This window comes from Catharus ustulatus (genome assembly GCF_009819885.2).
Source record: "Catharus ustulatus isolate bCatUst1 chromosome Z unlocalized genomic scaffold, bCatUst1.pri.v2 scaffold_29_arrow_ctg1, whole genome shotgun sequence".
Lineage (NCBI taxonomy): Eukaryota > Metazoa > Chordata > Aves > Passeriformes > Turdidae > Catharus > Catharus ustulatus.
The window spans coordinates 5,952,140-5,965,810 of NW_024879446.1; the positions used below are offsets into that span (position 1 = coordinate 5,952,140).

The 13,671-nt window shown below is 41.2% G+C and overlaps 1 protein-coding gene across 2 annotated transcripts in view; it reads left to right on the forward strand.

Moving 5' to 3' along the window:
* Nucleotides 1-1,593: 1,593 nt before the first annotated feature.
* The window catches only part of EPB41L4A (erythrocyte membrane protein band 4.1 like 4A), a 126,540-nt gene continuing 114,462 nt past the window's right edge, over nt 1,594-13,671 (forward strand). The window contains exon 1 of one of the 2 annotated variants that reach the window (XM_033086525.1): nt 1,594-2,152. In XM_033086525.1, coding sequence (XP_032942416.1) covers nt 2,054-2,152 — 99 coding nt within the window. In that variant the 5' untranslated portion in view covers nt 1,594-2,053. The remainder of the gene's footprint in view (nt 2,153-13,671) is intronic. The other variant, XM_033086523.1, reaches the window with a different exon arrangement.

The following is a 13,671-nucleotide window of genomic DNA, read 5'->3' on the forward strand; positions in this document are numbered from 1 at the left end:
CTAAGCTTTGGGATTGTGATTGTAGCTGTATGAACACTTAAAATTATAATTAAAGATTTTGAAGCAGTTTTGAGTTTACTGAGCCCTCCCTCTCACTTGATTAACCAGTGATTTACACATATATAATGACTTTAACTGACTTAGGGGGTAATTTATGTAGCAATGTGCATGATATATGGATCTAAATAGACTAAGGAGAGGGGAAAAGAAGCCATCTGTTCTCTAGAAAATTGTCTGCTGTCAGAGGTGCTCAAGAACTGTTTGAAAAATGTGGTTAGAAAACCATGAGTAAATTTCCTAAATTTTCTGTACTTTCTGGATGGCATTTTCATTGGGTACATATTGCCCAGGAAGAAAAGGTTAGGAACTTGAATTTTTAAACTTTTGCTAGTCTTCATAAGTCTTTCTGAGTCTTTCAAAAGGCTTTGTTCTTATGAAAATATATAGTGGGTTTTGTCCTGATCTTCCCAGTGCTCATGAAATATTGTTTTTGCAGCTACAAGGTGGATATGGAGATCCCAATACCCTAAGGTCCAAGTTCAAACATGAAAATTAGAGTGGCATTTATTGGGAGTGGCAGGGTTATGTTTAGGACAGGTGCTTAAAAGCAGACCTACCTATATACCCAGTAGGATTTGTCAATATAATTTCCTTGTGGAAATTTTCCCGGTCTTATGCTACATGAACAATGACCATAAGAAAAACACCTGTGTGTTTTCTTAAATTTACACTTGTGAACTTCTACAATAGGACGATTCATGCATATGTAAAGACACAGGCGCTTGTGGGATCAGGGCTGAACTTGTGGGATACCTCTCTACCTTCGAGGGGAAAATCCTGAAGTATAGGTATGTGCAGCAATGAAAGTGCAGAAGTTGACTGGTTTGTGCTCCAGAAGCTATAGACAACAGCTGCAAAGGCAGTTGGAGGTTCTCTCCTGTCTTCCTTTTCTTAGTTGCTTGCATTTTGGCTTCAATCTTTAAAATTGATTTTATAAATGTATTTATTTAACAGCATCATGGGTGCCGACCTAGGGCACTTTCAGAAATTCAACCTCTGCTGGACCCTTCGCGAAGCGCTTCTCTGTCAAGTGCAGAGACAAAACCCGCTCCCCGACCTGACGCCTGCCGGAGCGGAGCCAGCACGGCCCGCAGGGGTCAGTGCTGCCGCGAAGACCGGGGCCGCGGCCGCCGGGACGGCACCAGTCGCCGCCGGGGACAACCGAGGGCCGCGGGCCCCCCCCACCCCCCCACGGCAGAGGGCAGCGAAGGCCGGGCCCCGGAGCTGGAACGCCGGTGGGGTCCCGTGCGATGATGCGGCGCGGCGCCGGTGCCGGGCAGGTGCCGTCCGCCGCTCTCCGCCCCAAAGGCGCCTCTGGGGAGCCCTGCCCGGCGGCCGGCAGGAGGCGGCCGGCGCTGCCCGGCCGCTGGGTCTCTGTTCCCTCCATCCCTCCGCCCCCGACGGGGAGGAGGCCAGCGCTGCTGGCGCCCCCCCGCACGGCCGCGGACAGCCGGGAGAGGCAGCCCCGGGCCGGCCAGGCACTGTCACCGCCCCCCTCCGCCCGCAGGGTCCGCGCCCAGAGGAACGCGGCGGCCGAGCGGGGACCACCCCCACGCCCCGGCTGCGGCGGCCGAGAGCGTTCCCCCGGCCCCGCTCCTGCACACAAAGGGGAGGCGCGGAACCGTGCGCGGACGGGGCGGAGGACGAGGCGGGTGGGCGGCTTGGTACCTCCCCGGGGCGGCAGCGGCGGGGGAGCCGCCGTGACAGCTGGGCGCGGGCGAGGGCTGTGCCCTGGGATCCTGAAAAAGCCGCCGGTCTTTTCCCCCCGTTTCCCGCAGAGAGAGCCCGGCAGCCCCGTCCAGGCTGTTGGGAAGGATGGCGGCGGGCCGCCCCGCGGGGCCGGGCGCAGCGCCCTAGCAGCCTTGGGGCTCCATCCGCGCAGCCGGGGCGCAAAGCCGGGCGCGGCCCAGAGCCGGCTGCGTCTCAGCCCCGCTCCGCCGCCACCTGGGGCTCTTCTCGCCTCCCCGCCCCGTCCCCGGCCATCGCAGCAGGCATGGGCTGTTTCTGCGCGGTCCCGGAGGAATTTTACTGCGAAGTTTTGCTGCTGGACGAGTCCAAGCTGACCCTGACCACACAGCAGCAGGGCATCAAGGTAAGGACGCCGGCGGAGCTGCGGAATGCGATGCGGGAGAGCCCGCGGGGCTGCCCGGCTCGGCTGCCTTCGAGTGCGCTGCGGTAGCTGGGAAGGGAGCGGCGGCAGCGAAAAGGGGTTTCGGGAGGCGAAGGAATAGCGTGGTAACTTTCTTTACGATCGCGCTAATGGCAGATGAATCGGGGAAACGCGCGGCGGTGGGGCAGAGGCGGCTCTGGGAGGCTTCACACGGAGACAGAGACTTAAAGCGAGCAGGTGCCGACCACTCCGTGGCACTCGGGACGCTCGGCGCCGAGGTATTGTTCTGTACCTGCCACAGCAAAAATAAAAGAAAAGAGAAGAAGGCGTCGGTGTGCATGGGCTATTGCGCACCCGTGTTGAGTCACTCCCGCTCCCTCGGGCCGTGCCCGCCCTGGGACGCACTCTCCCGGGAAAAGGCCGGCGGCAGCTCCCGAGCGCAGGGGGGAGGTCCAGCCGCATCCCCAGCCCGTGTCCCGTCTCCCGGCCGGTGGGAACAGCTCCTGCGCCGCTGCAGCACGCTTGGCGCGGATGAACTCTTCAAAGTAGTCATCTGCCAAGGGCTAATGAGCCCTGACAGAGCATGTGAAAACTGAGATTTTTCTAAAGGCCCCTAACTTGGTCCTGTTTGGTTAAGCCTGATGGCAGCTGATGGCATGTTGCAGACACTTGAAGTCCTTGTTTGAAGAGCTGGGAACATGAATTTATTAGCAATGTAAGAACGTGGTCTCAGTGTTGGATCAGAAAAAAAAAATAAAAGAAAGAGAAAACACTATGAAAGAACGAAATTAGTCCTTCTAAAATTTATTGTTGGAAAGGACTGACCAATTTTACCAGAGACATCCAAAGAATAAACATATGTTTATAGTTTAGCTTGAATGATTGAAACAACTGGGGAAAGGAGAACCTGAAGAAGAGTAGTGGGGAGAGGGACTTTGCGTTTAACAATATATTTTCAACTGTAATCAGTGGTATTACTAGGCCTACATGTATTCAGAATTGTCGAGCTTTGCTGAATCAACTGCCTGCGGATAGGCTCATAAATCCGTGCATAGTGCAGAGGAGTAAGCAAATCATGGTGATGCTGGAATTCGGTACCTGTGTAGGGCCTTTGAAGTCTAAGTTTAGACACTTGTGAAAAACCTTACCTTTCTATGTGCAGATGTGGGTGTGTATATCATGCATACATATGTGCTTTTGTGCAGTAAATGTGCAGTTGCAGAAGTAATCTACAAAGATAGTCCTATGGTTAGTCTAATGAATCTAAACCCTGAAAGTGAAGGGTTTGTGCAGTGTCTAATAAAAATTAATGTCTCATGGGAAAGGAAGAGTCTGAAGATAGAACTTTCCAAGAATGCATGACTTGCAGTGTTGGGAACTGTCTAGTTTAACATGAGGGTGTGGTTTCCTGCCATTCTTAGTGTGATCTGAATGTGATATAATCCTGAATATTTCATCTCTTCCACCTGCTCCTTCTCTGTCTTTTGAACCTGACCACAGAGCAGTCATCCAGTCAGTTGAAACTGGATCAGTGTGTGCATCTGATGGGAAAAGTAGTAGTTTGTTAATATTTTGGCCTAGGCACTCACACTGCACAACAGGAAACCTTAGGGAAGGGAGAATCTCCTTTTTTGTAGCAGCCTATTTTCTATGGTTTTTTCCCATTGCTTTAAGATTTTTTTATTTAAATTTTTATTATTTTTTTAAATTATTGCTTTATTTTAAGATTAAGTTTGTACATGGTGAAGCCACACTCCAGTGCTGTAGCTCCATGAATCTTTGAAAACCCAAAGCAAGGAGATGCAGAGTTCTCTCCTAGCCAGTGGTTTCCTCCATGGTGCCCTCCCTTGTCTTTGTACCTGCATGAATGTTTGTGCAGCTGTATGTGAGGAGCACTCCTGTCCAGCTGAAGTGTAGCCACCAGTTTGTCTTTTGCTGGGTGAGCCTTCAGCTGGGCCTCTGTGCCCTGGTCCACTGCACAGCTGGAGGATGGCAGAATGGCTTTTTCAACTGAGTCCTGGCTCGTAGCAGTTTAAACTGCTCAGGGGACATTAATGCTGTTATAATTCTACAGCTTTCCAGGGAAAAATTCTTAGTGAAACAGAACATAAAAGTTGTCATATTCTGTCATGCTTTGTCATTTGGCCCTTTAACCTTGAAATACAAATGTTTTATTTTAAATCTTTTTTACATGTACCTATCTAGATGCAAAGACTTGCATTTCTTAATTTTTAATTTTTTTTTAATTGGCATTTCAGCTTGGGCACCTAGGTATAGTTTGTAAATGTTCATTTGTGTTTGATTTTAAAACAAACATTTCCTTAGACCTGACAGAGGCGGTGCTGTGGGCCCCCAGGCCCGCCTCCACCCAGCTGCCGTGGCACTGCCGGCTCTCCCCATGGCTCACGGCTCACACTTTGGGGGTGGCAAATGTCACAACTTCGTACATCATATAAGGCGCACCGGGCTATAAGGCACACTTCTGGGTTCGGGGGAAAATTTTAGTCAAAAGGGTGCGCCTTATAGTCGTGAAATTACTGTTATCCTACTTGCTTTGAAGGGTGGACGGCAGTGTTCTCTAGGAGTCCAAGAGGAGTTTGTTTCTTCAGGGAATTGGATATGAAGTAGATACTTGTGTCCTGATAGATTTGAAGATGCATTGCTTAGTTTGTATAGAGATTATTTCTGGCTTGTTATGCTTGGCAGCAGCTCTACTCATCAAAACATGACATTTTTTAATTACAATTTTGTTAAGGCGTGGTCTTCAAATTGCACTTCACCTTGAAACAATGAGCAGGGGTGACAAGACTGAGACTTGGAGTGCAATTTAGGGATACTTCTCTCTGTGGACTTCAAAGAGCTTGTTAGGAAAAGGAAAGGATTCATTTTTTTCTGGCTCCCAAGTGGTGAAACTGAGATGGAAAAGGGTCAAGTGGCTTTTTCAAGGTTGTACAAGGTAACAATTTCCCTTTGCTATTAGGCTGATAGACACTGACCATTCTGCTGTGGGACGCGCTGTGTGGAGGGGTTACTGATTTTTGCTTCTCAGGTTTTTTTGTGCTTTTGTGTTTTTTTTGTTTTTTTCTTTTGCTTTGGTTGTTTGGTGGGGGTTTTTTTTGGTTTTTTTTTTGTTTTTTTTTTTTTACAATTACCAGTACTGCATTGCTGTTCTCCCTTTCTGTCTTTGTGATTTAAGGTTAGAGCACTGCTCTAGGAAAATGTGGAAGCTGGTTCTCCAGCACTTACAGGAGGCTGATAAGAGTTAGGTAATCAGGAAATGCCATCAGGTGTCTCATAATCTTAATTTTTATGTTTCCTTATGGTACATTAACAGAGATTTTCTGGAATGTACATGCATTGAAATAATAAATTGATGGCAGTTGTTAGTCCCAACAGTTTTGGAATGGAAGGGGCTATTCACCATGTTCTGGTACAGTTTGTCTAGTCAAGGTATACAGCCTCAGATGGGGACAGCTTTTCCTCTTTTTTCCTCAAGTTTCCAGTTAGGAAAGGGGGTTTTGCTAAAGATGTGGTGAGAATCAGCTGCCAGCTGAAAAATAATCACTTTTCCAGGACTGCTACTTTGTCTTCTCTTCGCACAGACTAAACAATAACTTAGGAATTTTTATGGTACAGTACAAGTTCTAGCTCATCTGTTGATGTCACAAGACATGTCAGTGGTCTTTTGACAAGATACTTGACTGAGGGGTTGTAGGCTTTACATATTTTGGCTCTGTTAAGAACGGGGCTAATTGTCCTTGTAAATAATGGTGTACCTTATTACACAAACTTGGTTTTGGAGGCTAAGGAAGGCCTCCATAGGCCCTTAAAAAATAATGCCTTGAAGCCTATTTGTGATCAGCTGTTTCAGGAAGTGTGCTCATCTTGTAATGTGTAGGTTACAGGAATCTAAGAACCCTTTTTTTCCCTCCTTGAAAATAATATTTAAGGCAGATTTTTTTTCCTGAAGAAGCCAAAAATATTGTGAAGCATCTGTATTTCATGGTTGCATCTTTTTGGTTGGAATAAAGATCTCAAAAAAATATTAGTTACTTCTGCAGTAAAGAAACTCTTTAATTTGTCTTAAGTCATCTGGTCATTGCACTTTTGAAATACTCCTTGAAATTCCTCTCTGAGCACAGTTTTTGTGTTCTGCTTAGACTGACATGTGTGGTGGACCAACAGCAGAATTTCATTAGAAGCAATGAACAGGAAATGTACACAAAATCTTCCTGGGAGAAGGAATGTTCTGTAATATTATTTTATTAGATGGTACCATTTAATAGTGAACCCTTACCTCGAAAAAAACCAAAACAATGCCAAAACCAACCAATGAAACAAAACAAACCAAACAAAACCAAAACCAAAACAAACCTGAAATAGAGAGTGATTGATATTAGGAACTGTGTTAAATAACTGGATAGTTAAAAAGCATGAGTGTTTTCATAAGAATATGATACATAGTGTTAAGATACTTATGGAATAATTGACAAAAAGATTCAGTATGATCTATAGAAGTAAACACACCATATCTTAGAAAGTTTTCTGTGGATTATTCTGGTATTTTTCCTTTCTTCTTTCTTTTTTTTTGGTGTGTAGGGATTTTTTGTTTGGTTTTTATTTATTTGTTTTGTTCAGGTTTTTTTTGTTTATTTTGTCTTTGTTTTTGTTTTGTTTGACTTTTTTTCAGTCCTCAACTAAGCTAAGCTTTTCCATACTTCGTGTCTTTAAAATATAGTGTATACAGAAAATGTGGAGTGCACTTTTGCATCAAGCTATTTTAGCTCTAGGTACACCAAAGAATCAGTCTGGGAATAACAGGGATCTATTTTTTAATCTATTTTTTTCCTGGTGAAAATGCTTCATGAATGCATTTGATGGCAGGAAATTGAATCCTATGAATAGAAAGAACTTACCTTGTGTTAATTATTTTAATGGAGAGTTAGCATTAAAAGTCAAATTGGCAGTCATTTGCTGTGAATGTGGAATGTATTCTTTATGAAAGTCATTTCTGTTCTACATTTTACTAGGAAAGGAAAGCATATTTTCATGAGAAATTTAAATAATTTTTTTAGTTACACTACTTCGGATGTCTAAAAAATCTTTTTAAAGATAGATTGCAATTGCTTCCCACCTATGGTAGTTCACCACCTGCAGTAATTACTAAACTGTTATATCAAAGTTCAATCCTATTTAATAATATTTTCCTCTGCCCTCTTTGGTATTGATTAATAAAGATTTTCAAGGCAAATTCTTCTAGATATTCAGCATATTGATTTGGAAAGAATAGTTAATAAGAAGTGAATTGATTAAAAGGACACAGTCTTCTTTCAACCTTGTAATTTATTTTCTTTATAATGTAACAGTTTTCTGTCATGTATGCATGTCTTGCATAGCAAGAGGAAAACTGCACAGACAATATCATCAAGTTCCAAGTGTGAATAAATACTCTATCTCCTTCTTTAATGTTGTAGACACCATACATCTAAGGATTGTCTGTAGCAAAAGCAACAAAAAAAAGGTTAACATAAAAATAAGTTATTGATAATCCTTTCCATATCAGAAAGGTGCTGGTTTTTCTTAAATTTCTGTTATGGGTGTAAAATGGTTATCTGACTGCTTACTGGGGACCAGTTCGTTTATGTGAAATTTTGCACTGAGTCCTCTAGAAATGGACTGAAATACTGCACAATTTTAGTTTACAGAGAATGAAAGGGACAAAAAGGCTCATGAACATTGCTATTAACTTCTCTGCAAAAATTACTGTCACAAATTTGAAATAGATTATTAATTTCACTGGTATCTTTACAGATGAAGCCAGTGATTTTGACTGCCCCATGAAATAACCATAAAATAAATGAACACTGAGACACTTTATTTTCCCTAAGTGCGATTAACTAAATTAATGAAACCACCATGACAACAAGAAGAAATCCATTAACTTCTAAATGAAGTCACATCTTAGTCAACCTGAAGTTTGAGCAATAATATTGTCAGAGGTGTCTGTTCCCCTGTTTTCACTGGGCAGTAATTTCATAATATGACCACAGCAAATGTAAGTAATGTGAGGCTGTTTTTATTGTATGGTTTTGGATTTATGTAACTTGGATTGAACATTTCTCATATTAAAGTATTTAATATAGTTAAATATAGTCTCTTGGTATGTTATTAATTTTACTTCGTGAAAATTCTGAACTAAAATTCAGCTGCAGAATTGCAATCCTCTTCCTCAAAAAAGAAGACTGCTAAGAATTATCACATGATATGAGGAGAAATCTTGGAGAAACTGAATTGAAAAGGTACTTCAGAATGAGAATGTCTTTAAAAGATAAAATTTTATGTCACTTCATGAAATGATATTGAATACATCTGAGAAAAACAGAAATTATGTATTGGTCCTGTTGCATCATCACTAATGTCCGTATTTTTGGTAGAAAGATGAGAGATGACTTGCCATCTTTTTTTTTTTTTTAGTTTATTTTTCTGAAGGGGATTTAATTTTGCAGTGATAGATCAGCTATATTACCTTCACGTTTTTCACAACTGAGATATTTGCAAGTGAGTAATCACATTTCAGTATCTGGGTGCAATTTTGCAAACTGCATTTTAAGTGGACATTTTCAATGCTGCTTTTTGATCAGATCTTGTGCTTGCTGCATACCAATTTAATTGCAGAGTTTAAAATGAAGGTTGTCATTTCAGTATTGATGGAACTTTTGTTCTCACTTCTTCCGTTGCATCCTGAGTTGTGGATGGTTGAACACTGGAGGCACTAAGGTCAAAAGGACATGCTGGAGGTCAACCTGTGTTATTATTCAGAAGTGGAAAACCAATAGAAACATTGCAAAATGAGAGCACTCTGCTCCTTTGGTTTTGCCTCAGCATGAAGAAGGGAGCCTGCCTGTTTTGCCACGTGGGAGTGTGCTTTATCTGCTCTCCTTGGCTTGTGACCACAAACATTGATTTCTTTAAAGGGATGAGATCTTTTGTGAATAGTAATTCTGGTAATACCTTTCCAGAGTCAGGAAAAAGACACCTCAGAACTTCCTTTGAATTGATATACAAATTGTCGTTATTGAATATAACAACCAAAATTTAATATACTTGAATATGCGTTTTTGATCATTCTGGATGGAAATCCCTGTTGGGCTGAATGTGCCATTAACCTATGGTACTAGGGTAGTTATGTTATGTTATAGTTTGGTTGTTAAAAGTCTCAAAGGTCTGTAAAGATTCCTTTTTAAGAAGCCTTTCTTTCTTCTTACCCCTTGAGATTTCTTTTTAATTCTGTCTATGTGTGAGGGAAGTGCATGCAAATGGGAAACTCTCACCCCTATCAGGGGTTCACATTAGTTATGCTTAGTAAGAGGAATCCTTTATATTCAGTGAAATCCCTCTGCTGCTGCTCACATCTAAAATAAATAATTAAGTCATTACAGTAATGGGTGGTTAGTAATGTGAAGGAAAAATAGATCTAGTTTGTATGGGCGATGTGCTTATTTATTTGTCAATATTTACATTTTAAACTCTGCAGGGTTAAGACAATCTATCTTCCTGTAGTTCTTGAAATTTTGGGTGTGTGGGTAAAATCTACTTGTGGTTGAGTGAGCCAGCTTGATAATAGGTGGCTCAGCACTTTAATACTTTTCCTGTGTCCTCAGGGAAGTAAGAACTGAATGCACTGAAGAATAAATTCTCTTGTCTTTGTGAGAGACAGAATGCTTTTTAGTAATGGAAAGGAAGGATCTTCTGCATCTCAATTCCATGAAAAGAAGTCAGAAGGCAGAAAATGGCAGTTTCCCTATGTAATTGGTGATAAATTTGGCATGACTGCAAATGTAGGCAAGCACATGATTTAACACTTTGCAAAACTAAAGGCACTTGATCATCTTGTAGAATTGAACCAGAAGAAAGTTCATCCAGACAAAACCCACTGTATCTGGGTATATCTATATATTTCACTGAAAGTTCTCATGTATGTCTGAGAACAGTTATTTGTACTGTTTTGGAAAATACTTTCTATCTGTAGTAATGCCTATTTGTGTATAATATTGAATATCTAGTTTATTTTATTATTAATCTTTTAAATACATTAGATATGGGGAAAAATTACAGTTCTAATTTTGATTAATCAGTTTTATTCAGATTCAGTGTCACAGTGTAAAATAGTTGTGACAAACTTCCTTGTTGGATGGATGAATGGTAGCTGGAAAGAATGTAATCAGGTTTTGTTCTTTCCCCCCCATAGAATACCAGAGCAAGAATTGTCTTTGTAAGAGACTGCATTGAGAACCATAAAGGAGAGTAAATTTTCTTTTTATGCTGTTTGTGAGTACCACAGGAAACTGGTGGAACTGGCAGTTCAGAATTTTAAAAACGTGGAGGAATACATAGGAGGCTAATGAGAAGTGAATTCAGCACTGACTTGGGGCTTGAAGCAAATTATTTGATACCCCTTGTGAAAAGAGGTAATCCTACAATGCTGGTGTGACAGGAAACATAGAGGCAGATTTTCCACATCTTTCTCTTGGGGATGCCTGAGACTGCCTGCAAAACTTGCTATTTTGAAATGAGTTTTGCTTTATCTATCTGGCCAGCAACAGATATAGAAGGATCCTGGACTAGGCTCTGCCTCTGCTCTGAGTCTGTGTTGGTGGAGTTTGCTGTGGTGTAGAAGGTGGCTGTAATTTATAAAGTGGTGTAATCTCATCGCAGCCCTCAAAGGGAAAGGAAGTCACGTGTCAGAACCAAGTGGAACTGGAAGGTCATGTTTGCCAGAACTTTACAGTATTTGTTCCCACTGAGGAACTATCAGATCCTTGTTCCCTGTGGTTCCTCTGGCTTTGGGAAGTGAGAGGGAGTGCAAGGAGCTTGTTGCAGTCTGACACTTCCATGCTGTGTCACACAGGGCCTGGACCTTGCCCACAGGGGTCCTTTCAAGTGTGCTTTAGGCTGACAGGCAATCTTTTGTCTGTGTTGTTGTTTTGTTTATTTAATATGCCAGAACAAAAGAAAGCTGAGTGTCAGACTCTCTTAATTCTGATTGTCATACCATGACTGTAAGGGGAGGGAAGCAGGCAGCAAGTAATCCTGAAAGCTGTGCCTGGATCTCCCTTCAGGGCAAATCAGAACATCTCAGGAGGGATCATGGGACAGAGATAGCTTAAGTTCGGCAGTGGTGATCTAGAGAAAAAGTTCCTGGGAACTTGAAGGAGATGAACTTCCTGGCAAATGAAGGAGAGATGCAAATGGGCAGAATATTTACTTGCAAACAAGCTCCTTCATATTGCCATTTGCTTTGTGAAAGAAGGGGAGAAAGCCACAAGACTTTATAGAGGAACCTATGGATGAGGTATGTGAATATCCTGACTTGCTCTCAGCTTTTTAGGTTTAATTTCCGTTGGCTACTTTGGGTAGGGGAGGAGGGACTGGACTTAAAAATATTTTTTTTTTGTAATATTTTCAGGATGGAATAAAGCCCTTAAGTTTAAAAGATCAAATATTTTCTCCCTGTTTTTATTATTTTTTATTGTCTAAAAGTCCCATATTTTCTTTTTTTGTACAATATGTAAGTTGACTGAACTCTTCAGTTCTCTTCTCAGTGTGTGCATTCTTCTGGAACATAGAAAATTCTAAAGCTGTGGGAAGTAAAAGCTTCTGGTATAAGTCAAAGAGTATCTACTGCATTCATTCTATTATTTTGAGAAGTCTTTTGCTCTTCTTAGCAAATGCACTTCTGTTGACAAATTATAATGTCTTTAAAATCACCTCTGATTGAACCATCCTTCTCCAAAAATGGAGATTATTCTGGAGGTCTCTCAATGCTCCAGGTTGGATGAGATTTACTAAGAAAATGTTCCTGGCCTTGAGGTTCCTTTATCCGTGTCTTCAGCATCCCAAAGCAGTTCCTGCAAAAACCAGTTCTCTTTCTTGGGCACAACCATTTAGTAATAATGTTTCCTTTTTTTTTCCTGTTAAAGAAATAGTGAATTACCACAGTCTTTCCTGGATTGGAGAATACTTGAAATTGTGTTTCAATTAGTTTCAATTCCATTGCCGATGATGTGATTTGTAGTGCTTTGGCGCCAACTTCAACAGGAGCCAAACTGGACCCAATTTTCTGTGAGCAGGTTCAAATAATAAATGAAATTTACTGGAAAGAAAAAGTGTTATTTTTGGATGAAGGTGATGTATTTTATTTATGTTAAATAAATATACAAAATTTCTACCTTTATAACAGAAGTAAAATCTTTTTCTTAATCATCCCTGCCTTTCATCAGTATTCAGATCTTGAGTCTGACTATTTAGAGCATGAAAGCCGTGCCTCTTGTTTTCATGACTGAATCTTTTGTTTCTTTTTTCCTACTTTTCTGGAAGAAAATCTTCTACAGAAACAGATTTCATGAACTGTCTCCTGAAATCTTCATTTAAAGGAAAACTGCAATGCAAATCATGTCTGTTTATGATGTCTGCTGCTTTGTGAGCAAGTGAATTGAAGTCAGAACAGATGATTAGAAAAAATAGTAGGTTTAGTTTTGGTATTATGTGTGTGTCTTATACAGAAATTGGAGGGGTCTTGGTGAAATGAAGATGTTTTGGAAGAAGAATCTAAAATATATCAAAACCAAGACAGTACTAAGTAGTGTTGCTGTTTTAAATCTTTCTCTGTAGTGGTTGCAGTTTTGTGAAAGCTGAAAATTTTTCCTGTGGCATGGAGAAGCTCCAGAAGTAGGCAGAGGAAGGCTTAACTCCAGCTTGATGTACTGCATTGAGAGGGAGGTTTGATTGAGAGGGAGTTCAACAGTGGAGTAAACAAATTCCACTGAGTTGGGTGAAAATTAATCCAACCCAGTTTTTTGTTATAGATACATTTTCTTTTTCCTGTTGCTTAGTCTGTATCTGAGATCATGACACTTTCAACTCCCTTGATATTTACTTATTTTATTTATTTATGCTAATTTTGGTTTTGTTTATGAGTTTTAGAAAGAATAGGGTTGAAGATTTGCAGTAGGACAGCCTGAAGAAATATTTCTGCTGATGTATGTGACATACATACATAGTATGCTTATAGAACCCTCTGTCCAAGAATGTTAACTCAGAACTTTTCGTAATCAAATAGTGCCCCTAAAGAAACTTCAAAACTGAAAGGGTGATTTTTTCAATATTAGTTAATCCTATTGTGTGTCTTACCTTGAAGAGAATTCAAACCAGACAGGTTTTTATGTGCCTGATATACTAAGGTATAAGGATTCACTTGAAAAGTTACAAAAGTGCAATGAAGTGTTCATTACAGCATTCACCGCTCTTTGAAAGTTATATAAATGTGTACTCTGCCCATCTCCATGCCCAGCCTGAGGTAATTATACTGTGTTTGTATCTAATCCATCACATGGATCCATGCAATTCTATTGAAAGGGGCAGAGTTTCTTTGCCTGCAGTGGATTAAAGGTTCTTCATCTGAATATGCATTTTTTCCCACATAATCTAACCACATAGAGCAG